The sequence below is a fragment of the Morone saxatilis genome, unplaced genomic scaffold (genome assembly GCF_004916995.1).
Source record: "Morone saxatilis isolate NCDOM2014 unplaced genomic scaffold, NCSU_SB_2.0 Contig24, whole genome shotgun sequence".
NCBI classification, from domain to species: domain Eukaryota; kingdom Metazoa; phylum Chordata; class Actinopteri; family Moronidae; genus Morone; species Morone saxatilis.
The window spans coordinates 17,088,207-17,112,603 of NW_023339807.1; the positions used below are offsets into that span (position 1 = coordinate 17,088,207).

At 38.8% G+C, this 24,397-nt stretch overlaps 3 protein-coding genes across 3 annotated transcripts in view; 1 reads left to right on the plus strand and 2 right to left on the minus strand.

The window, feature by feature from the left end:
• LOC118335768 overlaps positions 1-10,012 on the minus strand; it is a 12,938-nt gene extending 2,926 nt beyond the window's left edge. Inside the window, exons 1-16 of the mRNA XM_035672194.1 lie at positions 9,780-10,012; positions 9,284-9,482; positions 9,000-9,180; positions 7,357-7,482; positions 6,916-7,109; positions 6,353-6,503; positions 6,142-6,257; positions 5,979-6,060; positions 5,756-5,887; positions 5,583-5,657; positions 4,667-5,479; positions 3,012-3,039; positions 2,448-2,661; positions 1,505-1,688; positions 1,285-1,425; positions 165-370 (exon numbers count right to left, since the gene is read on the minus strand). Of these exons, the coding sequence (XP_035528087.1) occupies positions 165-370; positions 1,285-1,425; positions 1,505-1,688; positions 2,448-2,661; positions 3,012-3,039; positions 4,667-5,479; positions 5,583-5,657; positions 5,756-5,887; positions 5,979-6,060; positions 6,142-6,257; positions 6,353-6,503; positions 6,916-7,109; positions 7,357-7,482; positions 9,000-9,180; positions 9,284-9,482; positions 9,780-9,868 (2,931 nt within the window). The 5' untranslated portion in view covers positions 9,869-10,012. The remainder of the gene's footprint in view (positions 1-164; positions 371-1,284; positions 1,426-1,504; positions 1,689-2,447; positions 2,662-3,011; positions 3,040-4,666; positions 5,480-5,582; positions 5,658-5,755; positions 5,888-5,978; positions 6,061-6,141; positions 6,258-6,352; positions 6,504-6,915; positions 7,110-7,356; positions 7,483-8,999; positions 9,181-9,283; positions 9,483-9,779) is intronic.
• A 266-nt stretch (positions 10,013-10,278) lies between these two features.
• Positions 10,279-21,325, plus strand: LOC118336100 (tumor necrosis factor receptor superfamily member 5). Its single transcript, XM_035672675.1, has 8 exons — positions 10,279-10,733; positions 10,926-11,051; positions 12,244-12,390; positions 12,503-12,596; positions 12,921-12,997; positions 15,895-16,002; positions 19,392-19,541; positions 20,215-21,325. The coding sequence occupies exons 1-8, from the start codon at positions 10,667-10,669 to the stop codon at positions 20,394-20,396; spliced, it is 951 nt and encodes a 316-aa protein (XP_035528568.1). The 5' UTR covers positions 10,279-10,666; the 3' UTR covers positions 20,397-21,325.
• Positions 21,070-24,090, minus strand: rbp5 (retinol binding protein 1a, cellular). The gene is made up of 4 exons (XM_035672713.1): positions 23,652-24,090; positions 23,143-23,327; positions 22,542-22,643; positions 21,070-21,665 (listed from the first exon to the last, which is right to left on the minus strand). Exons 1-4 carry the CDS (start codon positions 23,725-23,727, stop codon positions 21,612-21,614), a joined length of 417 nt encoding a protein of 138 aa, XP_035528606.1. The 5' UTR covers positions 23,728-24,090; the 3' UTR covers positions 21,070-21,611.
• Positions 24,091-24,397: the final 307 nt, after the last annotated feature.

The following is a 24,397-nucleotide window of genomic DNA, read 5'->3' on the forward strand; positions in this document are numbered from 1 at the left end:
TAGCACATTTACCCCTCCCTGTCCTGTGCGAGGCACTCACGGCTGTTACTGGGATTTTAAGAGAATACAAGCTCATTCGTTGTATAAAATATCTTTTTAATGCTCCATTTATTTCCAGTTATTTATATAAATATACACATTGTATGGAAGGTGCTTGCCATTACCTGCAACCAGTGATAGAGACAGTTAGGGCCTTGCTCAGTGTCCACGCTCTCGATGTGGAAGTTGTCAGTGAAGTTGAGAGAGACAGTGAAGCCAGATTCTACAGAAATTATGTACTGACAGGACACAGCATGAGGTGGGGGGTTAGGGTATCCTGGACTGAACAGATGTCCCTCTGGCTCATCAAATATACCACCGCTGCAGGATACTGAACAATTGGAAAAGGAATTAATTATTTAGGATTACCAAACTTTTGCTTAGAGTTTGGTAATGGTATAATACTGTTAACTTTAGTCAAGAGATTTTTTTTACATCTTTTTGCTTTCTTTCTTCTGTTGATAGGTATATTTCTGAATGAATCACGGTGGCAGTTTTCCCTCTGCTTCCAGTCTGTATGCTAACATAAACTAACCACATCCTGGAGCTCATTCATTAGCTGCTTGACTACCAGGTAATCTGATTATATTCATACGAGTGTACAATGTGTCCTTATTACCTGACGCTTTTAAAGGTCCAATGCGTAACACTATAATTAATATATAATACAATTTTCATATGGATGTTTTAATCAGTGAATAATCATTTGAATATAGGAATAGCTGTGTTTTCATTACCTTAGAATGAGCCCTTTTTATCTACAGTTGCCGTGAGGTCCAGCATGTTGCATTTTTCTACAGTAGCCTAGAAGGGACAAACTAATCACTGGATCTAGATAGGGCCTTTCACGTTTTTCGCAAGATTTGTGGTCACCGTAGTTCCTCCAACACACTTCACAGCCCGTTCTCTTTCACAGGTCGTCAGATACAGGCCGGAGTGGTGTTCAGTTAGTTGCAATCTTTAACTTCACTGCTAGATTGCTGCCATGTTAGGCTAATGGTATTGTTGACTTTATTGATCTAATGTTCATGAATGTGATTTTAAAGTGGGGATTACTTCTAGTTCTTGTCACTGGTCAGATTATTTGAAAGCTCAAATCTAATTGTATAACCATTTGTCATAAATAGTCAGTTCCTTGAAGTGTCACTTACTGAAATAGAGGTTGTAGTCAGAAGTTAAAGTCACAGCTGTTTGACTGAGTTACTGTGTACATACAGGAAAAGCATGTATTTATTCAATACTCACACACACAGGTGCGCTGGTCTGAGCGAAGCTCGAAGCCGTGGTAACATGAGCAGAGGTATGAGCCGAGGGTGTTGAGGCAGATCTGAGAGCAGAGTGGACCTGATCCATCTGCGGGTTCTGGCGCAGAACACTCATCTATGTCTGATAATGAGAGACATTAAGTTAGTGGGAGATGGTTGAGTGTTAGAAGAGTGAAGTGCTAGAACCTAGTAGCTAGTACCTATTGCCTGATACTGAGCAGAGAAGCCCACGTTCTGGTGGCGCTCTGGGTTGCTGTCATCTGACTGGAAAACAAGGGTGAGTCTGTTGCCTGGAGACAATATGGGCTGGTTGCCTGGGTGAATCCCATCAGCAGAATTCTCGTGGCCACAAAATTTTCCCAGAATCTTGTCGTCATAGAAAACCTGAAGGATGATAAGGGATCAAATCTTAATCATGATGAGGATCATTTGTGAATGTGTCTGTGCTCAGTTATTTAGAAAGTTATTTATTGTACTTAAGTTAAACCTCCTCGTTTTCTATGTTTGAGTTTGAGTCTAAGTCTGGGTCTCAAGTTCTCTCAATACGTAAAGCTGCTAAAAAATATTTTCATATGAACACTGGTTGAAGAGATTGCAGTATGCAAGGGGTCACTTGTATTGATGAACCCACAGAGAATTATCCCCCAAATCTGTATTGTCCTTAAGCTGCATGGAGGTTTTTAGCATCTTTCAGTCATTGTTTTGGTTTAACAGCAGCTAAAGAGCCAGATATTTACATCAAAAGTTGGTGGGGACTAAAACAGAAGTAGTAGTAAATGAATGACAATGTTGATCCATGTGTGTTGGATGTGTAAATAAGCAACCGTTTGCTGGCAGCTCTTTATAAGGTGATAATGTTGTTTACAAGTTGTTGCACTGCCTCAATGTGGCCTCAAAATTATTTTTAATATTTTTTATGTTTGAATAATCTCGTAAACTGTTACTGTGATACATCAAAACACATCTTGGCAAAAATAGAGAAACATGAGCTATGTACGTAGATGCTGAGAAAGTGTTCTAGGTAAAGTTCAAGTCATCGGTTGATTCAGGCTGACACTTGAGTCATACTGAATTGTATAACTCAAACACTACAACACTGGTTTGTTATTTGTGATATCATATGTGTTGAACTGTGGCGCTGACTGTCAGGGCGTCGTAATGGCAGCCTTCAGAAGCTTCAATGTCCAGATGGGTGAAGGTGAGTCGGAGCTGGTAGCCCTCAGGCACACTAAGGTCCCACTGCGCATTCTGGTTGGGAGGGTAAGGCTGAGGATACTGGGGAGACTGGACCCCCCCATGCATTGGAGGCTCTTGGTCGGGCAGCCGCCAGCACTCACTCACTGACAAATACAGAAACCTGGAAAGGTGCATGAACGGAGAGAATTCGATCTGTTTATCAATTTGTGAGTCCAAAGTTGATGCAAACAGAAAAAGAGCAAACACAGTGATACAGTCAACACAGCTGCAACCATATAATATTGTTGAGGTTTATATATGGTGTGCTTAGATGGATCACTCAGTCAACCTATAAAACATTTGTAACATTGGTTGTACAGAAGATAACACACAATGGTATAGGAAGGAGCTCCACAATTATAGCAGCTATACGAAGTGAATATTGGAATGAAGCTAGAAATTAATGACAAAAACTACATAAACTATTTACGTACAACATACAAATAGGTTTAAACTACCATTTCAACTTACCAGATGATGCAGGAGGTCCACCCCATCTCTGCAATTAAATACTAAATACAGAGAGAACTGATCCGCTGCTGTGGGAGCAAATGTCTCCCAATCAAGTGAAACATTAATGCCACAAAGCCTGTCGTTTCCAGTGTTTAGCAACTCACTGCGTTAATGCCAGGAATATGCCTTGTTTGTCTTGGCAAAATCAAACGCTTGACTTTGAATTGTAGAGAAACTCTACAACTCCTCTAAAATAGAGAATTAGTAAGATCTTATGAACTAGACACCTCCAGTAGAGTGGAAACTCATCTTATTATTTTTTAGATTATTATTATGTACTGAGAATGAACTCATCTGATTCTGTTGTTAAACAGCTCTCAGGCTTTGTGCCCACATTTCACACATGCACCCTTAACCCCATTCTACCACCAGAGGGGGCATTAAGCATTTTTCAGCATCCTCAAACCCAGAACTTGAGACCAGAATTTGGTGCCATAAATTTGGATGAATCAGCTGATTGAGGCAGCTGGTTGTCAAAGGAGTAATTTGAGAACATTGTACTCTTTACCTACAAAGCAGAATCAAACTGAGACCATGTCTGACCATGTCATTGTGGTTGATTAAATACAAGCACATATATCATATGATTGAAGAAAAATATACATGAATACAAATTTAAAAGTAAATCCTGGGATAAATACAGGGCTGAATAATGAAAATCAAAGTTTTTCTCAATTCATTATTATTGAGGGAGTTTGGAGCCTCTCCAAGGCCCCTTTATCTGTAGCATCGGACAGGCTGGCACCTCATTGTCTCTGTGGCCTCCTCAGACCAACAATTTGTCATGAAAAATAGAAAAAGATAAATAGATTTTATGATAAACATAAATTCTACAACAAGCTTTAACTGATTCTAATATTTCAATCCATCACTGACACCACTAAGTGGTAGTAGAGCATTGCTTGTTCTCCAAACATGAGGAAGCAATATTACCAGAACAACAACGAGCAACTAAGATTTGTTTGTAAATGAGGAAATAATCCAAACTGTATCTATTTTAAAAGTGGGCATAGGAAGTAGTTTAACATGAGAAAATGTGTGTAATGGTCTACCATATTTCCTTTCTTTATGATTTTGACAGCAGAAAAATTTATTTCAAAAATGAACGAGAAAGTAAACATTCAAAACTACGAAACAATTAAGAGAAAATTGCAACAAGAAAAAACACACTGCACTGAAAAGCATTTGGATTATTTTATTTGTGTTTTTTTATACGTTTGCTATATTGTGACATATATATCAATAGTGGAAGAAGTGACATATATCAATATTGTGACACTAATTCCAGTTATATCCCTATGTTTCCTTACAGGGTGCTGTAGGCTTCACACTTCATAGATTTTAATGTAGTATAGTATCTATCTAAAATATTAAAGAAAAAATGACAAAACAAAAAACAAACATGTTTTGTGTGTATCTAAGCTGTTAATGATTAAAAGACAAAAATATAGTATATATTGTTGGTTGAAACCTGCAAATTCACGTTTGCGCTGAATATAAAGTCATAATCTGATGAGAGTTTATTGTTATTAATGTGTTAATTAAAGGGATTATAGTCTTTATTTTATGGGTTATGTTATTCTGGTTAGTAGCAAAGTATTTTCTTCCTCATTCTTCCTCAGATTTGTCTATTTTGTCTATTGTCTCCTTAATCCAGTCTACATAATTCTCCACTTTGGTATAATAACCCTTGTATAGCCTCTCCTGACAGGGGGGTCCCCAGGACACAATGCCAGTCAAATAATAAGGCTCTCTGCCCTCAGCCAACATAGGCAAAACAAACGGACCTCCACTGTCTTGCTGGCAGCTGTCCTTTCCTTCTGCTCCAGCACAGAACATGTTATTAGTGAAAGCCATGCGTTTGTTAGTTGCTGTTAAAGGTGTATTCCTACAATCGCTGAGGGGTTTGACCCCGATATGAGCGTATTTTAACATGTAAGACGTGACCAAATTGACACCCCTGCCTTCTGTCTTCCCAAAGCCTGCCACTGTACCTTGCTCATTTTCCACCATGCCCCTGTTTGCCTCTGGCAGACAAATCGGAAGGAGGTTTGGGCCTAAAGTCACCCTGGAAGCTAATCGGATAAGAGCAATATCATTGTCAAAATCAGTGCGGTCGTCAGTGCCCTTAATATAGTTGGGATGAATTATGATCCTCTGACTGTCCATGACAACTACGTCAGACAAGCCTGCTGGCGTTCTTGTTTTTCTTCCATCTACCAGTCCACCGTACAGGCGCAAAGAGGTTTCTTCCAGATCTTCCACGACATGAGCTGCTGTGACAGCCCATCGGTCACTGATCAGTGATGCTCCTCCTCTTTTCGGCTCTCTTATCAAAAGCTGCCAAGGTATTTCTCCCAGGCGTGCATCCTTACCTCCCAAAATTCTCCCTGCACTTGCAGGGTGTTTTTTAGGCTTCCCACACTCTGAAATAAACAAAGAGTCATCAGACATTCATATGACAATGGGGCGGTCTCCAAAATGCTAATAATATATGAGAAAATATAAGAAATAACTTTAACGTCATACCTTCAATGCATTTTGGCATCTCCGTCTTGCCGCCAGCTGATACCCATTCACCACTGGCACTGCAAGTGTACGTGTCTGTAAGATTAAAGAAAGCATATAGATAATAATAATTCTTAAAATTTTGTTCAGGAAAGGCAACAGAACAGGGATGTGTATACGCTTTATATAATCACCATCTCCTTCCAGTATGTAGTAAGTTGAACTGCATTCAAACTGGACCTGGTCTTTATACTGAGTCTGTGGGTTATCATCCACCAACTGAAGGATGCCATCTTTTGGGATATTAGGAACGCTGCAATCCACAGCTACATGTAACAATATGTGGAAAAACAGTGTGAGAGAGTGAAAAAACAACAACAACAACAAACATAAATAATTTGTTACAGTCAGACTCACGTTCGCAGATGTAATTGGGAGCCCATATTCCTGTACTCTGGCATGTGGTCACATACTGTGATGACACGGTCTGAGTGCTTTGCTAAAAAGGAGAACTCAATTAGCTTTATAGTGGCTGCATTTAATCAAATGTAAGGCTGTTAAAGGTTCTCTGTACACTCACAATAGTCGCAACATAGCCAAGCTCACAAGTGACTGTCACTGTTTGACCCCGAGGATATTCTGGTTTCTGAGGAGCCACAGTGGAGTGTGCGGTTACCACTGCTGGACAAACCTTGTCTGCAATTAAAATAAAAGAACAATTATTTGTGATCTTCAATAAACTTCTTTAACGTTCTTTGCCCATTGTGTCGCAGCTGAGGAGGCTGCAGTACCTCTGGTCTTGAAGTGGAGACTGAAGCCTTTGTTAGTGCCAAAGCCATCAGAGGTGAAGCGGATTTGGACATGATTTGAATGAGTGAGGAAGGGAGATGGGGGAGGCGTGTGGCCACAGAATGGCCCCAGAGTCCCAGAGGGAGTCTCAATCTGCAAAACAACAAGGTAATGTAACCAAATGTTCCTTTCCTAATATGTGTGTAGGTGTGTCCTCCCACAAAAATGGTTCACCACAAATATAAAATACAAAATAAATGTTTGCATTGGTGTACACATCTACCGTATTCTTTATTTGTAATTAATTTGTAATTAAAAGTGAACATTAAATGTATTAATAAAATGGATAGATTGTTTCAAGGAGGTGAATATGTTTTTTATAGGCAAAAATCCAGAATGTGTAACACAGATAGACCATAAAATGACCGTAACAGGAAGTGCTCTAGTTGTCGAATCCGCAGTTTCAACACTTTGGTCTGAACTTCCTCTTTGTTTACTGCTCTGTAAAGTTTTAGAAAGACACACCTCCAGGGCGTATATTTACATATTGGGACTTAGAACCTACCCTCAGTGTGTCTATGCATTGACCATCAGGGCTTTGCTCCACATCAAAATCGTCGGAGAAGTGCAGCTCCATCTGCAGGTGGGCCTCCACAGACAGGGTGTACTGACAGTTGGTATTCTCTGCATACGAAGCAGGCCAGGAAGGACTCGATATGTCACCTTTGTTCAGCCCTGAGAAATCTTCAGTACAGCTCACTGTGTTGAAGATAAGAGCTCATTGTCGTCACATCATCATTTTAATGAACAAAATCATAAGTATTGCACAATCAGCCTTCTTCTCATCTAATTCCCCTCTTTCCCTTCCTTTTTTCCGCCCCCATCACTTGCTTGCTTCTGCTTCCTCTATTTTCCCACTTTCACTTCATGTTTTAGTTTTGTTCCTTCTTTTTTGATTTGTCTCACTCTGTGCACACTGTCTACTGATATCGAGGTAATTTGTTACCAGTGCAAGTGTGATTGTCCACGTCCAGGTGGTAACCATGGCGACAGGAGCAGTAGTACCCTCCGATGAAGTTGTGACAGAACTGCGTGCATCTGTTCTCGGGGTCGTCCTGACATTCGTCAAAGTCTGAAGGAGCAAATTAATTGAAGGTCAAATGTAGAAAAGCAACACAATACACTGAATGGTATTGGGAAATATGCTTTTAGGTCTTTTGATGGTTTCTGGGTTTCCTGATAAACACTTTCTTCTACCAGGTCCTGGAATAGGACCAAACCGTATAATTTCTTTTCTTGGTACATTTTTGGCCATGCTGTGTTGTTTTGGTGGTGGTGGTGCACTTCTTTAAAGCTCATTTTCCTTTAACTACCAGATTTTCACATGTAGCTACATAATTAACTACAGGCATTTGGCAGAAAAACCATATCTTAAAGGAATGACATTTGGGAAAATACGCGTATTTTCTTACTTGCAGAGGGTTAAATGAGAAGACTTTTATAGATCACTCTGATGTCTTTATGGAAAATATGTAGCTGGAGCCAGCAGCCAGTTAGCTTAGCATAAAGACTTGAAATGAGGGGAGTGGCTTGCCTGGTTCTGTCGAAAGGTAACATAATCTCCCTACCAGGACCTCTAAAGCTCCCTAATTAACATGTTATACCTCCATTATGTTACCTTTGGACAGAGTCAGGTTAGCTGTTAACTGTGCTAAGCTAACCATCTCCTGGATGTAGCTCAATATTTACCAGACAGACATCAGATCTTCTGGATCCAAACATGTCACTTGGTTATTTACACAGAATTCAAAAAGCAGAACCTTTGCTTTTGTTTGTCTTTTTGTCACTTTATGTTCAAGCTATGTATCTGAGAGATACAGTATTTTATATATTCAGCTTGTTGTGCTCTAGCTAACATACGTATGTAGTGGAAGATATTGAGTGACACATTTACCAGCCATGACAGTGGTGGCTGGTTTTGCTTTCACCTTGTGTGTGGTGTGTGTGATATCATGGCGAAACGTGGTCCTGGAGTCACCTATTGTAGCAGTTTCTGTCTGTGGACAGATTTAGTCAACATGATACTGAATCTTTTCATGCTTATGAGTATAGAGACGAGGGTTAAAGTCAAGACAGTTTACTGCATCAATTCTACCCTCTTGAGATTTTAATTACAGAGTTAATTAATGGCTCTACACCATACAGGATTTTCTTATTATATTTGTGAAACTCATTTTCTGCTGTACAGCAAAGATTGTGATAACTGAAGCTGGTAGACACAAGATGAGTCACTGCAGCATTGTCAGCACCAGAACTGAAACTGAAAGTCTCAATGCTAAACACTTTTTAAAAGCACTTACTCTACTTATGTTTGGCCTATTTCTAAAATCATGTCATGATTTTCATTACAAATTGAAAATAAGACAACTCAAACTGTTTCCAAGTCAGCTTTAACGACTATGAACCATTGTGAATTGTTGTCTAAAAATATTACCTCCCTAACATTATGATTACAAAAGTAGTCACAATAATGAAATATGTGCATGTACAAATTGGGTTCCCTTGGGCTATGTAGAAAAATAAAATGGGCACACAGACAATGGACTTTGGTGGACAACTCAATATTTCACAGTTTTTTTTTCATCTCACCTTGATCGGTATAAAAGCCTCTAAAGCCAGTGTGCCTCTCGGTGTTGGAGTAGTCAGAGTGGAATGAGAGAGAGAGGCAGCCACCCGGGGAGGAGAGGAGCAAGGGATTTACGGTGGACTGAAGTTCCTCAAATTCTCTTTTGCCACATAGAACGGAAATTAGGTTTCCATTTGAAAAGACCTGGAAAAATACAAAATCAGAAAATTATGTTGTAGTGGTTACAATAACGACACGGACATCAGTTGGTAACCTAGACTTCTTAAAGTTTATTTTGACCCCTGACCTTCACGGCATCGTTTTCACAGTCTTGGCTGTCCTCCAGGTCCAGGTGGATGAGCCTGATGGAGAGGGTGTGACCTTTGGGGGCACACCTGCTCCAGTTTAGACTGGCATGGGGCAAGTATCCAGTGGGATACCCTGGAGACTCCACCCATCCCAGCAGCGTCGAGCAGGCTGGGTGGGCGAGCAGGAGAAGCAGGAGACTGAGGGAAAGTACGGAAGATAAGACAATTCAAGGGAAGGAGTGACACATTGTAAAGTAAAGGAAGAAATGTAAGGACCACAAACTTATAAAAGAGAAAGTATTACTTAATGTGAAATCGTGTCACACTAAAAAACAACAATATGAGCTAAAAACGATTATGCGTCGAAATCACAAAATCACAACCAAATCCATTAACATCCCTCCATCATACAAGTACTCATCTTTTGCAAATCATTATGATGTAGTAATGCAATTATCGGTTTTATAGTAGTAAAATGCAAAAAACCTAACCCACCTTAATCGTAACATCGTGATCCGATCAAATCTCTTCACAAATAAACTCAATATCTCTCCTTCCCCTTTTCTTAATAATTTACTTTCCATCCCTCGCTCTTCCTTGCTGCCCCCCTTTCTCTCTCACTCATATTTTGCAAACGTAGGCATTTTAAAAAATCTATTTGTAGATTGTTTTTTATATGTTTGCAGTAACAAAGGAGTAGCTGTGTTTAAGTGAAATGGCAGGAAGACAGACTGGGCGAAAGACTTTTCAGATAGACTGCTATTACATTTCTCTTTGCAGTTTCAGCTCAACAACATCCCAGCACCACTGGGACAAAGGTTCAGTGAAAACAATGGAGATGGAGTGAAAGGAAAGGGTGTAGAGGAGAGAGGAAATGTCTCATTGTGCTGCTACGCTTTGTGCAGTTAGAGTGCCAAAATCAGCGTTTGGTTCTAGAGCTACACGGAAACACACACTGCTTACCTCGCAGTCAGAGGGCTCACACAGGAAGGAAATGAGGAGAGACAGATACACAGTAAGAGGCAGAGAGACAGAGAGACCGAGGGGAAAACAGCCGAGAAGGGTCACTGGGGTTTTCCACTGTGTAGGATTAAAAAAGACATGAGAAGAAGCTAAGGCATAGAAAGGAGGGGAAACATGTATAGTCACAGACAGATCAGACGGCAGAGTGAGTGTAGTTGTGAGCAGTGAATAAGTAAGCGTCAGAAAAAGAGGAAGACGAAAGAGAGATTGCACCTTGACCGATGCTCAGTGAGCTAAGATAAATTAAACAGCTACTTACTAAGGGAAGTGTGTACAGAAAGACTGTCGTTGTAGTCTTAAGCTTAGATATTTTACACACAGGTGGAGGACAGTAATCGAATGGGCAACAAATACCCACAATGAATTGCACAGATAAGGATAAATACACCAGTGAAAATGGAAAATGCTGTGATCGCTGTGCTGCAGGTCAGTCAACATCGTAAAGTTTCAGCTACTAACAATTCTTTTCTATTTGGATAACAAACTTATTAGGACTGTGCAAACCCTAACACAGTATGTTCTTTGTGTAAATATATTTAACCTTTATACAAACTGTATTTGCATTACAGCCTGACATCCGACTCTTCTGTATTTATTTGTTTCCTCAACTCTTATCAGGAAAGTACATGAAAACTGAGTGTGATGGCAAAGTCGAGACAAATTGTGGTGATTGCGATAGTGGGTTCTACACAGCCACAAAGAATAACTTGAGAAAATGTCACGTCTGCAAGCAGTGCAGTTCCAGTAAGTCTCATACACTACTGTATTCACACAAACACACGCTTTTTCTGTACTGCAGACACATGGAGTTCTTCCTCTTCTCCCCCCCGCTACCTTTTAGTATATATATATAAAAATCTGTGTTTTGCAATTCTTTCTTCATTTTAACATCATCACAAATCCCCTTTTCTAACTTCCTCAGTCAGGGACAGCTGTGTAGCCAAACTTTCGTTTTGAAAGATACCAACTGTTTCATGCTGAGTTTGGGGGGGAATACTAAATACTAAAATTATGCACAGGATATCTGAATTATTTCTAATTTCATGAAGTAGTACAACCATATAAAGTGTTTCATTTAAATATGTAACTCATTGTACATAATGCAGTTTCACTGAAGAGCTAGAACAATCTTCTACATGAAAGTATGATACTGTCAATGTGCAATAAGATCATTTTAACAACATTAAAAATAATTACCCCCATACATTTCTAATTCAATTTACTGAGTGCAGCCTTGTGTATTGTCTTTTCTACAAAAATGGCACCAACAGCAGCAGAGACTGTAAAACCTTTGTGTCAAATGACTTGAGAACGTATTTCTGTGATCTAAAATTAACTTGAACTTGTGCTCAAGTTCAGTGAACACAGCTATTTTTTCACAACTTATGAGAAGAATTGAAACGGATTATTCAAGTTAAGTTCTGTTAAGTCACATTTCTATGGCAGTTTATTTACATAGCCTAAAATTACAAGTTTGTATCAGAGGGCTTTACAATCTGTACGTCACCCCACCTGTTCCCCATGGAAGGATTACCAAACAGGCCGACTGGGCACAAGCCCAGGGGTCCAAGGGGTCTGCCTGGACCAAAGCAAAGTGACTTTTTTCTTGTTGTAGAGTCCATCAAACAACTACAAATAGACACAAAACAACCAAAAAGAGAGAAAAACGACTACAAAGAGTAAGAAAGACACACACAGGCGACTTCAAAAAGACACAAAATGTTTGCAGGATTTCTTTTGTCTGTTGGGGGTGGGGGGACACAGTGAGAAGGTGTTATGTCTATAAACTGCTGTGGGTCGGTACACTCTAGTGCTTCCAGTCAGAGTATCAGTCTGTATATGTGATGTCACCTTATTATATAAGAGCTAGAACTGAAACATAAAAAATATGGGAGACACCTCAAGGGACCAAACTCTATCTCTCTGACTCTTTCAGGTAACAACCAGAGGACAGTAAAGGAATGCACAGCTAAGGATAACACAGTGTGTGAGTGTGTGACTGGTTTCTACTGTAGTGATAATGCCTGTGACCACTGCCAGCCGGTTACCCGCTGCCAACTGGGTAAAGGGGTCAAGGTTCTAGGTATGCTTCCATTGTAAAAAGCAAAATAAAACATCATGTTCTTCAGTACATCTTGCTAAACAATACAGCACAAACTGACAACTAAAAAAATACATCTCATTGCTTCTTGCAGCCACTCAAATGAATGACACCGTCTGTGCTCCTTGTAAAGAAGGGACCTACAGCAACGTAACAGATTTTCTCTCACCGTGTCAAAAACATACCAGGTCAGACTGCATTTCCACTATTACCATTATTACTATTATTAAAGCTGAAGTAGGATGTTGATGTATGTAATGTCGTCAAATGTGACTGAATCATTCATTAGTCAGCCGTCGACAGAAATGACTGATTTGGTTTCAGTTGACAACCCGAAACATCCCACATCACATCTTCTGTAACCATATGTTGGTTTGTCCATATTGTAGGAATGGTATTACTGTTTCTAGAGCTAAAGCTTTTTATACATTTTCACATTTGTAATTGGTTGTAAACATACCGTACGGTATCTGGGTATTTGATTAGTTTCTGTTCTGAATGTTGTTTTTTAGATGCGAGGACTTTAGGAGAGTGTTGGAAACTCCAGGAACCCAAACAACTGATGCCATCTGTGGTGACTTTAAAAATGGTAGGTCTCCATTTTTTTACCATAAGGCTCATCGTTTGATATGTGCATTACTTCTTCAGATCTCGTTTCAAAACTTTTTTAGGTCTGAAAAAACAATTAACTTGTGCAATGTAGCGGATGTTCTCAGTGACTCAGTGGGTTCCTGTTGACCTTCAGTTCCTAAATGTCATATGATCAATTTATTAAGAGAGGAAGTAGAAGTCGAATGGGAAGTCATACCAAAGGTAAAGAGTAAGTGTTACAGTTAGTAGGAGATGGAGATTCTGTAATTGGCTGTAAATGGTAATTACATCTTTAACAGGCAGCTGTTTTCAGTGAAAAACCTTTAGAAACCAACCAATAGTTAACGACTAGCTGGTGAACATAGTGGAGTGGAGCATTTACCTGCCCTCAGGAGTAGATAGAGACCAATAACAAAGCAGAGTGAATATTGGACTTACATTCACAAGGTGCTCAGAAACATAACTATGAATGATAATTTGAATCCATAACTGCTGGATTTGTAAATAAGCAACTGTTTGCTAACAACTTCACCATATCAAAATAAAGCCGATGGCTCCATGAGGCCAAAGAAAATCAGTTCTCATAGGTATAAGGAAAAGAGTCTGAGTGTAGGCAGCTGTGAGTGACACAATACTAAATATTTGAAGTGTGTAGGATTGCACCATGGCATTAACTTCACTACCAGGCTACCAGGGTTGTAAATTTACTGCCCAGCATGTACCTTAATGAATGGATGTAGAAGTGGAGGGATGTGAAAGAATTTGTGGGGTTTGAGTCAAAGACCGGATGCAGGCTCTAGACAGGTTCAGGGGACTGTTTCAGGATGTTGGCACTGAGGAAGGAGCTGCAGTACGTCAGTAGTTGTGGCATGCAGACTACTGCCATGCTAGCAGCTCTGTGAGGCTGTACTTAGACAAAATGCTTTGACTATGATGCTAAGCAGATTTAATGTTAACTGTAGCGTGCTAGAATTTGTTAATTTGCACTAAACATAAAGTAAGGCTGAAGCTTTGGAAGATGGAACATTATTTACTTTTGCAAGACTTGATCATAGACTCAAGTATTATAAGTTAAAAGATGAAAAGGATCACATGAAAGAGTACAATTCATCCTGAGGGGGTCAACCACATTGTGCTGCTTAAAGGTCAACAAAGTTGTTAGTATATATATATAACTAAATGTAGTCCTAATCCAATCAATTAAGGAATTTTAGTGTAAACCAAAGTGACCAACCAACATTACCATGGAGCCTTGGCGCTAACGTGGCTAAAATAAATGGCTGTTGTGGACATGCTAGGCTGTCGCAAAATAACTTTACAAAGTTTACTATTTCAAAGCTAAGACCTAAACATACTCTTTTCTACCTGTCAGCAAAAGGAAGGTAATTTGAGACATATTCAGGACAAATAAACAAAGTAGAACACAGGTCCTGTGAGATTTAAATGTCCAGTGTGTAATATTTAGGAGGATCTATTGATAGAAATGGAATAAAATAGTCATAGGTATGTTTTCATTAGAGTGTAATCACCTGAAAGTCCACCATGTTGATCTGCTCTAGATAGGGCCTGTCATGTATTTCATGTTTTGAAGCCACCATAGTTTTACCAAAACACTTGGAACGGGAGGGTTGCACACAGGCGCCATCGTCTATTTGTCTAAACAGACACTAAAAGAAAACCCAGCCAACAAAATGAGGCCAGTACAAGTTCCAAAGGTCAAAGTACCCAATCGGGTGACAGAAGTTGAGTTTTGTTTACCAGTGTACAGAAGTGAAGAATGTAAAAATATAAACCTGATCTTGTTAGGGCTCGGAGAATGACAGGCTTGAACTCAAACTATCTTTTGACTCAGACAGCCAGGTTAGGTGAATGTTCACGTTTACTCATCGTCAAAATCAGGCAGGTGGATCATAACAGGCAAACTTATCTAAAAAGGGGTCAGGCAGGGAGAGAATGAGTAATTAAGAGTGAGACTGATAAGGGAAATGGGAAACAGGTGGGCAGGGAAGGTCAAGTGATGGGAATGCCAGGAAAAGGGCAAGAGGTAGCGGTTGGATCTGAAATGCCACGAGAGTTAGTTTAAGGCTGGGAAAAACACGACAGAGTGAACACTAAGAGCTGGCAGATCTACAGAACTGTACTGACACACAATGCAAAGAAATTAGTCACATTTTAGACATTACACATAAAAATCAATAGATAAAACACTGCTTTCCCACTTGTGTGTTTTTCAACTCTGTACCCAAGTCATCAAAGATTTAGTAAAAACACATCAAGTAAGCAAGTGAAAAATGTACCTGTGACATTTTTTTATATCTAGAAACGAAAGGTTTTCATAACACAAAGAAAAAAGGCTATTCCAACCACGAGTGGCTGATGAGACAACATGAGACATTTTTATAATATTAGAATGCTAAGATAGTAATATTATACGTATGTGTGTATATAATTATATGTTGATCACATTCATACTGTTTTAAATATATAAAAAGTTCATAAACGCTTTTTAACACACTGTAAAGATTTGCTTATGTGCTGTTTCTACAACATCTATGAATGATTCATAAGAGTTACAATTGTTGACACTTGGGTAATGTATGTAATAAAACCTTACACCTATTACAGTGTTTTATAAAGTGTTTATATACTGATTATAAATGTAAATAATTAGTAATAAAATAAATACTGCTCTGATATTATTATCATGTGAAAGAGAAAGCCTACAGACATTTTATTCATTACCTTGTTATATAATAGCGTATGTGGGAACAAGAGCGGTATTCAGTAATCACTCAACTCCCACTTTATTTACCGGATGTCAATCACAAGAAATAAAGTAATTCAAATGTATTTGGGTCCCTGTAAACCCCCTCTCTCTCGCTCTTTGTTTATCAGATTGTCACTGGATGTTACCCGCAGGCCTGTGGTCAGGACTCGTGTTGACCGCACTTGTCCTGTTTGGTCTCATCTGCTGGAGGAAAAAACGCAAGTCATCCAGAACAGGTGTGTACAATTGTGTCATACGTGTAGGTGTGTTTCATCATTGATTTTCACACACTTTTGTTCTTAGTCTTCCTGAAGAGGCGATGAAACAGTGTACAGGTTTGCCTACGCACTGGCAGTCTACGTATGTTGTTAGCCACAACTGTGAGACACAACTGGCTTTGAGGTCATACAGTTGAAGGTTGCTGCTCATCTCTTTCAAACATACCCTCCCACTATTTCCTGTAGACTGAATTTATGAACAAAAAAATCATTTTATTTTTACATAATGAGAGTTAATTATGTAGTAGTCTGGAGTTCATCGGTGTAAGAGAAGTGTACTTGTGTACTTTCTGTTGGGGTTTTTTTGAACAAAAGCAGAATATTTATGAGTTAGTATAACCCAGGCAGGTTAAATAAGGAACCGTATCTCATGTAGCTAAGCTAGATGAGCCTGACCAAATGAATGGGGAAACCACATCCTGTACATATTCAGACTGACACAGTTATAGGGTATAATGTGACGCATACTTCACAGGCAGCTAACTCATACTGAGAAACAGTTCCTACGTATGCAGCACAGTTCCACATTTGATTGTTTTGGCTGAAGTTCTGTTGTATTACATTTACTGTATTTCCAGTGAAGTAATGTGCCAATACTGGAATTTACAGATGAAAGACAAGTAACGATAGAAGGCTGGACTTCAAGAACAAGTGTGTTGATTAAGATCTGAGTTTGAGTGCCAGTTGTCAGTTTTAAAAGGTTGTAGCAGCGTAGAACAGATTTGTGGTCACATTTTTTGCAGCATTTGATAAGCAGTTAAGAATTTTACTGTGACACTGACTGAGGTCAATGATTGCCAGTAAGAGAGTCTTTGTTCTTATCACAATATATCAGTATTTTCTTGAATATCTAAACATCAGTTTGAAGTCAAATGTCAAAAAAAAACATAGGTTCATTCAAGTTCAACGAAAAAATATGTATTTGGAAAAATGTTTTATAAACAAAACAATTTACTGATTTCTAATGCCACATTTAGATATTTCTATTCAATAATGTGCCACTATAATGTGATGTTTTTGAGTTAAAAATAAATTCATTTTGGTGCTTTTTTCAAGCAAATATAGATATGCGATTTAATTAGCATATATTTCTGCCACCCCTTAAAGTCTCCATATCACTTCATACATTACTTCTCTAGATCCGCCCCTGCATGTAGGTTTCTTGAAAGGGTTAAATACAGTCAAATAGATTAAAAAAATACATATTTTCCTTCTCGTAGTAGTATGGTGCCATGAAGATAGTTTCGGTTTTCAGGTAACAGTGTCTGACTTTTATTGGCAACTGTCTAACTTACACATGTGAGATGTGGAAACCTCCAGGTCGCATATACTGAGAACGTGATGTTCAGTGGGAGTAGGAGAAATCATGATGGCCAGATTAACCCACTGGGGGAGATTAAATAAGATGTGGTTCGCTGTTTGTTGTAATTTGGTTAGACCCAACCACAAATATTATAGCTAAACTAAAAACTTAAGTAAACTGAAATAGAAACTAGACTTTAGAAAAAATGGGAAACTAAGTGAAATTATATTGTGTACTTACATAACAAACTAAAATAAAAAATATACAAGAAATGTCTTTAGTTTTAGTCTTCGTCAATTTGGTCAAATTTGTCAACACAGCAAGCATCAGGAGGCATCGGTGCATCTGTTTATTGAGACTGGGATATCTACATGACTGTAAGTCAATGTATTTCTATTGTAATAACTATTCTGAACTACTTAAATCTCAAATACCTCCCATATTATAATAAAGAAAACTAAAACTATAACTAATACTAATAATAACTGAACTAAAATTTAACATTTTTAAACAATAAAAACTAACACTGCAAATCCAAAACTTAATTGAAAACATAAAAACTAAAAAAAAATGTTTAACAGAAATAACTCTGGACGCAACAAGGTCTCTAGACGGCTGTTAGACAAGACAGATAATTATGCAGGACACGCCTTAAGCCACTATTGTGCTTCAGTGGTGCATCTTACCAAACACATTTAGAATTAATCAAATTACCTCAAACGAACTGACACACAATGAACGTGGGGCCCCTGATGGTCCGTTACCGGTACTATAACAGTAGGTTTGAAAGTTTATTGTAAAACTTGAACAGTGTCACAGACAAAGCTGTCAGCTTTGAGATGGTTTCAACGGAATCCAATATTGATGCAAAAACTATACTAAAAGGACAGTATCTAGTCATGTAATGGCAAATTGATGACTGTGTGGAAGATACTGAGCATACATATATGAACAGCAGAAAAGTGAATTATGCTGCAGGGGTGGATTGACACGTTTTTATTGAAGGTTTTTTTTTACTGTTTTCCGCCCCCAAAAAAAATGGAAATCTATTGTAACTGCTGTGAGTCAAATCTGACCACAATCTCCTTCTCTGTAAAAAGGAAACTACGAACCTTTTAGAATTGTCTTTCAAGTTGTGGAGTGTTCGATACTTTAAAGATCATATCACTTTAATTTTTAATCACACTGAGCTGTTTGAATTTGTTTTACTAATGAAGAAGTATGAAGAACGTTTCCTGGAAACAAAGCTGCTCTGCCTGTCCAGATACTTATCACATATCACACTGGCTGCAGAGTTTGATCAGATTTTTGAGAGATTAAAGTGCCACCTACAGGCCAATCAATATCATTGCAGATAATGAATTACCAATGTATCTTAAGTATGCTTTAAGTATTTAACACAATTCAAACTGTCAGTAATTATTATAGGAAAGCCCTGAGAGGCAAGTTAGAGAAAAAGGTTGTTGTGATCAATTTTCTTAGTCTGATCACAATAGTTTTTACTAGTGTTTGACTTAAGATCAGGTAAAAATGATGACCTGAAATAAGTTTATTTAAAAAAATAATAATCTGTGAAACAGGTGGAGGGGAAAAAGTTTTGCCAGGATAATTAAATAATAATAATAATAATAATAATAATAATAATAAATAAAAATAATAATAAATAAAGTGTTTGTTGTTGTAATACTCATTTTAGCCACAAGAGAGTGCACCACTACCACATGTTCTAACTTAAAAATAATCCTGGAAAAGGATTTTTTTTTCCTCCTGTAAAACCTTTTTTCCCACCTTTTTTTTAATCAAATTAAAAACTATTATCCTTTCTGCCAGAAAGATTATCCTGTTAATCATAACATCATAATAATAATCGCAAATCATAGCTGAGAAAACAACTTTTTTTCTCACTTGCCATTCAGGGCTTCTAAATAATCAATGATTCATCCCTGTAAGACATTTAATCAATGACATAAGAGTTAACTTGTAAGAATAATATTGAATTATGTTGTTTTTTAACCCTGTTGGTTGTATTTTCTGTGTGTGACAGTCAGTTCCTGTGTTCCTGTTAAGCTGATTGAAATGGTTCCAGCTGAACGCAACAGTCTGCTGGATCTGCCTCTACCGTCTACGGAGTTGAAAGGTTACTGCCAAGAGAGCTGCATTGTGAATGGCTGCGAGTTACCACCTTTTAACGCAGGTAACAAATCCCTTCACCAGTGCCTGCAGACACACACCAGCTGTACTCATTTAAAACATTTTAGCCGTTGTTTTTAAGTATTTGTGGCCATTTTTATGCCTTTATTAGAGTTTTTGACAGTAGAGAGATGACAGGGAATGAGGGGAGTCAAACCAGAGACACTGTAGTTCATGTTTGGTGTCTTTTATCCATGTGCAGTATAGTATAAACACTGATGCTTTAGCCATGTTCGGTCGTATAAAGTCACTGATATTATCTCTTGTAACTCTTTGAAGTCTTCTGCTGCCATTGTTACAATAGTTGCTGTGTTTTTGCCTAGAATAAAGATGAAGATGTACAGATGGGTGACAAATTAAAGGAAAAACCTCAATGAAGGGCTAAAGAAACACATAAATGCAGGGTGGGGCCTTTTAAAGACTGGTGATCATCCCTCCTGTAGCGTTTCAAAGACTTAGAGTCTATACACTTCATCTCAACACTATGTTTAAATTTAAATAAACTAGAATGAAAAATGTATTCCTTTTTCCAGCACTAGCTTATATTAAAGTCCCACGCTCATAAATTCTTTCAGTCCCATTAAGATGGCCATAAATCACAAACTGCAAAGTGTGTTAGATGTAACATTACTTTGAAGGATGGTCATACTTAACATTGATTTTATTATCCTCCTCAGATGATATTGCGGTCAGTGACGGCACACACGACAGCATGGACAGCTGCCGTCCTATAACTCCACTGAAGGTTACAGTTTCGTTCGCTGAATCCAGCGACAAGAATGGAAGTGTTGGATACTACACCAACAACTTCCAAAGAACCTATTCAGAGCCACAGGAGGACGAGTGGTGCGGGACATAATCAAGTAAATGTTATTGTTAAAGTCCAGAGTCCCTCTCCAGCCAGATTCTACAACCATTTTTCCAACTTTAAACTGGATCTATTTATAAGAGAGAGAGTTTGCTGCCCCCTGCTGGAGTGATGTGATATTTATGTGTTGTATTTACACCGGTGCAGTTCTGTGCTTGAGTAATTTCATTTGATATGAATTAGTATTAGATAGGAGCTTCACAAGTAAAAGCAGCGCTGTCTGCGGGTTTTATGTTTTACAGCTCAGTGGTGCCTATTTAAAAGTAACTCTGTTGATATTCTATATTTTTCTTACTTTAGACAAATCTCACGAAAAGACCAAAACCAACAGCCGACAATGAATGTACCCCAATTATTTGTGTAGTCCAAGTCTGAAGTAGCTTATTCCTGTGTGCCACAGAGCTCCAATGAGACACACTGTTGCACTGACTGACATGTGCCGTCATTACCACGAACGCAGGCACTGTAGTTTAAATTTGTGCTGTAAATGTACATTAATCTGCAGCGTTTATTGCTGTTTGTCTTTTTTTAAATGAAAATTTGTGGTCTTTAAAAAACAAACATAAACATCTTCATAAGAAGCAATGGGCCGAGTGCCACAGAAAAGCCTGAAAATTGAAAGACGGACTAACCAACCGTTGGTGTTTTCATGGGATTTGTTGATAATAAGAAACATTAAAAAAAATACTTTTTTCACATCCTTTAATGTGAATTGCGTATTTGTAATTATATTTTAAAGGATATCTAATTTAACTTATATTGTTCCAACCAGGCTGTAAAAAGTCTTCTCACACTGTATTATGAATTCTGACCACTGACTTTTTGTATTTATAAAACTATACAATAAGATAATATCACATGTGCTACTGACATTTTAAAGTTGGAGAATAGTGGAATAAAGATGTAGCAGTGACACCAGACAGATGTATGATTTGTTTATAACTTTGTTACGATAGAAGCATTCTGGGAATGTTTACAAAAGTAAATCTGCTCCGCTGCTCTTTTCTCAGTTAGTACAATCAGACAGAAACAATTAGGAACATGTTCACGCCAGTATTTTAACACATATCCAGTCTCATTATATTTCATAATAATGTGGATTATAATTAAAAAACAAAACTATAAACATTAATCTTGTACCAAGTAACTTAACTATATTCTATTAAGAATAATTTCAAGTTATCCACTAAAACACATTGTATTACTTCAATCAGCCTTCTTGAAGACTTGCTTGGCAACCACACCTTGAACTCTCAACTCCTGCAGAGGAAAAAGACCATTGAGGAGGGAGGGCAGGGGGAGAGGAGGGGAGGAAAAAGAGGGTTGGGGGTGTAAATGAAAAGTGAGAATCAATACAGACAGTTTGGCACATCAAAGGAGGATTAAATGGGTGATACACAAACCTGGGATTGTATCCAAAACACAATCCCATTTTCCCTCCTCTCTCCCTCTCCTCATCCTTTGACCTCGTAATCCGTCTCCCACTCTTTCACCATCCCCCCCCCGACACACACACACACACTCCTTCTTCATTAGTCTCTCGCTGGTCCCTTTCTCCTGCTTTGTGTAACCTTTTAAAATCCTCCATTTTAGAGCCCTGATCCTCACTGGCATTTCTTTCCCAATTTTCCCCCAGAGTTCTGACACAACATCGACAACACGTTGCTTTGTCCTCACTGCAGAGGTATTAGAAACCCCGAGAGAGCTATTTAGTGGAACAATACTGATTGTTTTCAATCTTAATCGGCACTGACAGATAATCTATAAGCTTACATGCTTTTTACAAATGAGAAGAACCAAACCTCTCCCCCGGTCCAGAGTTATTGTAGCACTTTATTAAGACATGCATTCAAGATTCTTCTGCCTCTTTTGTGTTTGCCTTTCTTTGTTGGGGTTTTTCCCCCTCCGGCATGCACAAAGGTCCACAACCTTTTATTAAAGAACTTCTTCCCACAAAGACAGCATAGTGCAACTGAATAAGGTAATGAATAACTTCCAAACTCTTATCTTATTTGCATGTTCTCCATTAATTAGCATATCAATTTAGGCATCTTTTTCCTTTAGTGTTTTCATTTTCCTTGTTCCGCATCCTCTCTCCCCGTCTCTCCTCTTTTCACTCCGTCCATATGTCCTTACCAAATGCAGCTTGTTGCCCTCCAGCCAGTGTGTCCAGCCTCTTCCTTCTTTCTCGCCTCGCTGTACACAAATCAGCTTATCCCCTTCCCAGTTCACTGTAGTCTGCAAAAGCACAGAGACGGCATGTTACTGTGTGCAATTAGTATGTAAAGTAGCTCACACGTTCGATCACACAGGGGCAAGAGTCTTTGTGCGGCGCGAATGGGTGGCCATGAGTTCAAAACCTTTTATTTTCCTTTTCGTTTGCTTCCGTTTGCTCTTTTTTTCTTTTGTTTTGTAAGATAATGCTGACAATTCTGATGCATGCACTAGTTTTCTGAAGGGACTTGTAATCTGACGACTGTATTCATTGCTTTTTCACACACATCACTTTTTGCAGCCCCAAGCTGGGATTTAAGCCGCAGGGGGTGATTACAACATACAAATCACAGCAGTAGGTGGCTCAAGTTTCCTCAAACATTCCTAATTAAACACACAAAGCCAACTTGTATAACAAGTAATGACACTGTATATTCACTGTATCAGCAAGCATGCATGCATGTCCAAACAAGTCAGTGTGCATGTTCAGGCAAACAACAACAACAACAACAACAACACACACCTGACAGGTACGGCCATCCACTGGACCCAGGTCTTCAGTGAACTCTTTTCCAATGGTGAAATCCATGTTGAAGTTCTTGAAGGTGGTGAGAGTGCGGATCTTCATGTCTCCTGTGACCGGATCATGGGTGATCTCTTTGGTGGGCTTCAGCAGACACACAATCTTCCTCAGAGCAAAATTAATATCTGAGAGAAGAGGAGTTAATAAGGAGAGAGAATTACTTTACTGTGCGTTTATTAAAAAAAGGGGGGTCTGTCACACTCAGATACATTGATTGCACTCTCTGTGTGGGTGTGGGGTCATATAAAGGACAAGATGGTGACTTCATTACTCTAATATGTGCTGCTGCAACTAAAGATGAGCCACATCATGAAATGAGTGATTCAAGATGTGGGGGAAAAAATGACCTAAAAGCAGTAAAAACTTGTGAAAGGGCAACAAAAGTCTGGATTAACTGAGCTTGTTTTAAGTGTTAGAGCTGTAAAAAGGTACACTGATGCAAGTCTTACCTAAAGCTGCGAGGTAGCTGTCCATATTGTCCATATCCACCATATGAAACGTGCCAGAGTAATTCGGTTTTGACATTTTGTTCCCTCCAAAAACTCCTTTGCAGCTTCTACTTTCTCTCCTTCTTGCCTCGACTAGACTCTGGATCCCACAGATGAGCTGGGTGCCTGGTGCGGTATCACTATCACTTCCGCGACGTTTTGGGGGACAATGTCTTGGATCGGAGAGGGAATGCGCGTAAAATGAGACTCGCTCGCGTTGTTGCACGCAGTCTGAAGCCCCTCTGTGCTGCAGGCGGCTCCACAGTGCGCGGACGTTAACTCCTCTTTTGGTGGAAATTCACACTGAAGTTGGGAAATCGTTTTCCGTCAGCTCACTCAGACTGTGTGTGTGTGTGTTTTCTTTTTTTCTGCAGGGCCAAATGCAAGGGGGAGGTTCATGCATCTTCCTAGTAATGCTTTAATACTCAGAGGGATCAGTTGCATGCAGAGGCGGTGCTTCAGATTCCCCCAAAGCATGCGGTGGGTGGTGGGACAATGCAACTTAATTAACATATATGGGTATTACTTTAAAGCTGCAGTAGTTAACTTATATAAGATAAGATTACTTATTTTAATATTTGCTAAACACTTTAACTTTATGCTGACTGTAATTCATGAGAGATGATAATAAATATAATAATATAATATGCAAAAGTCTGCCATGTCTGAACAAAAACAACCAATGATGGTGCGTTCGTTTTGTCTCG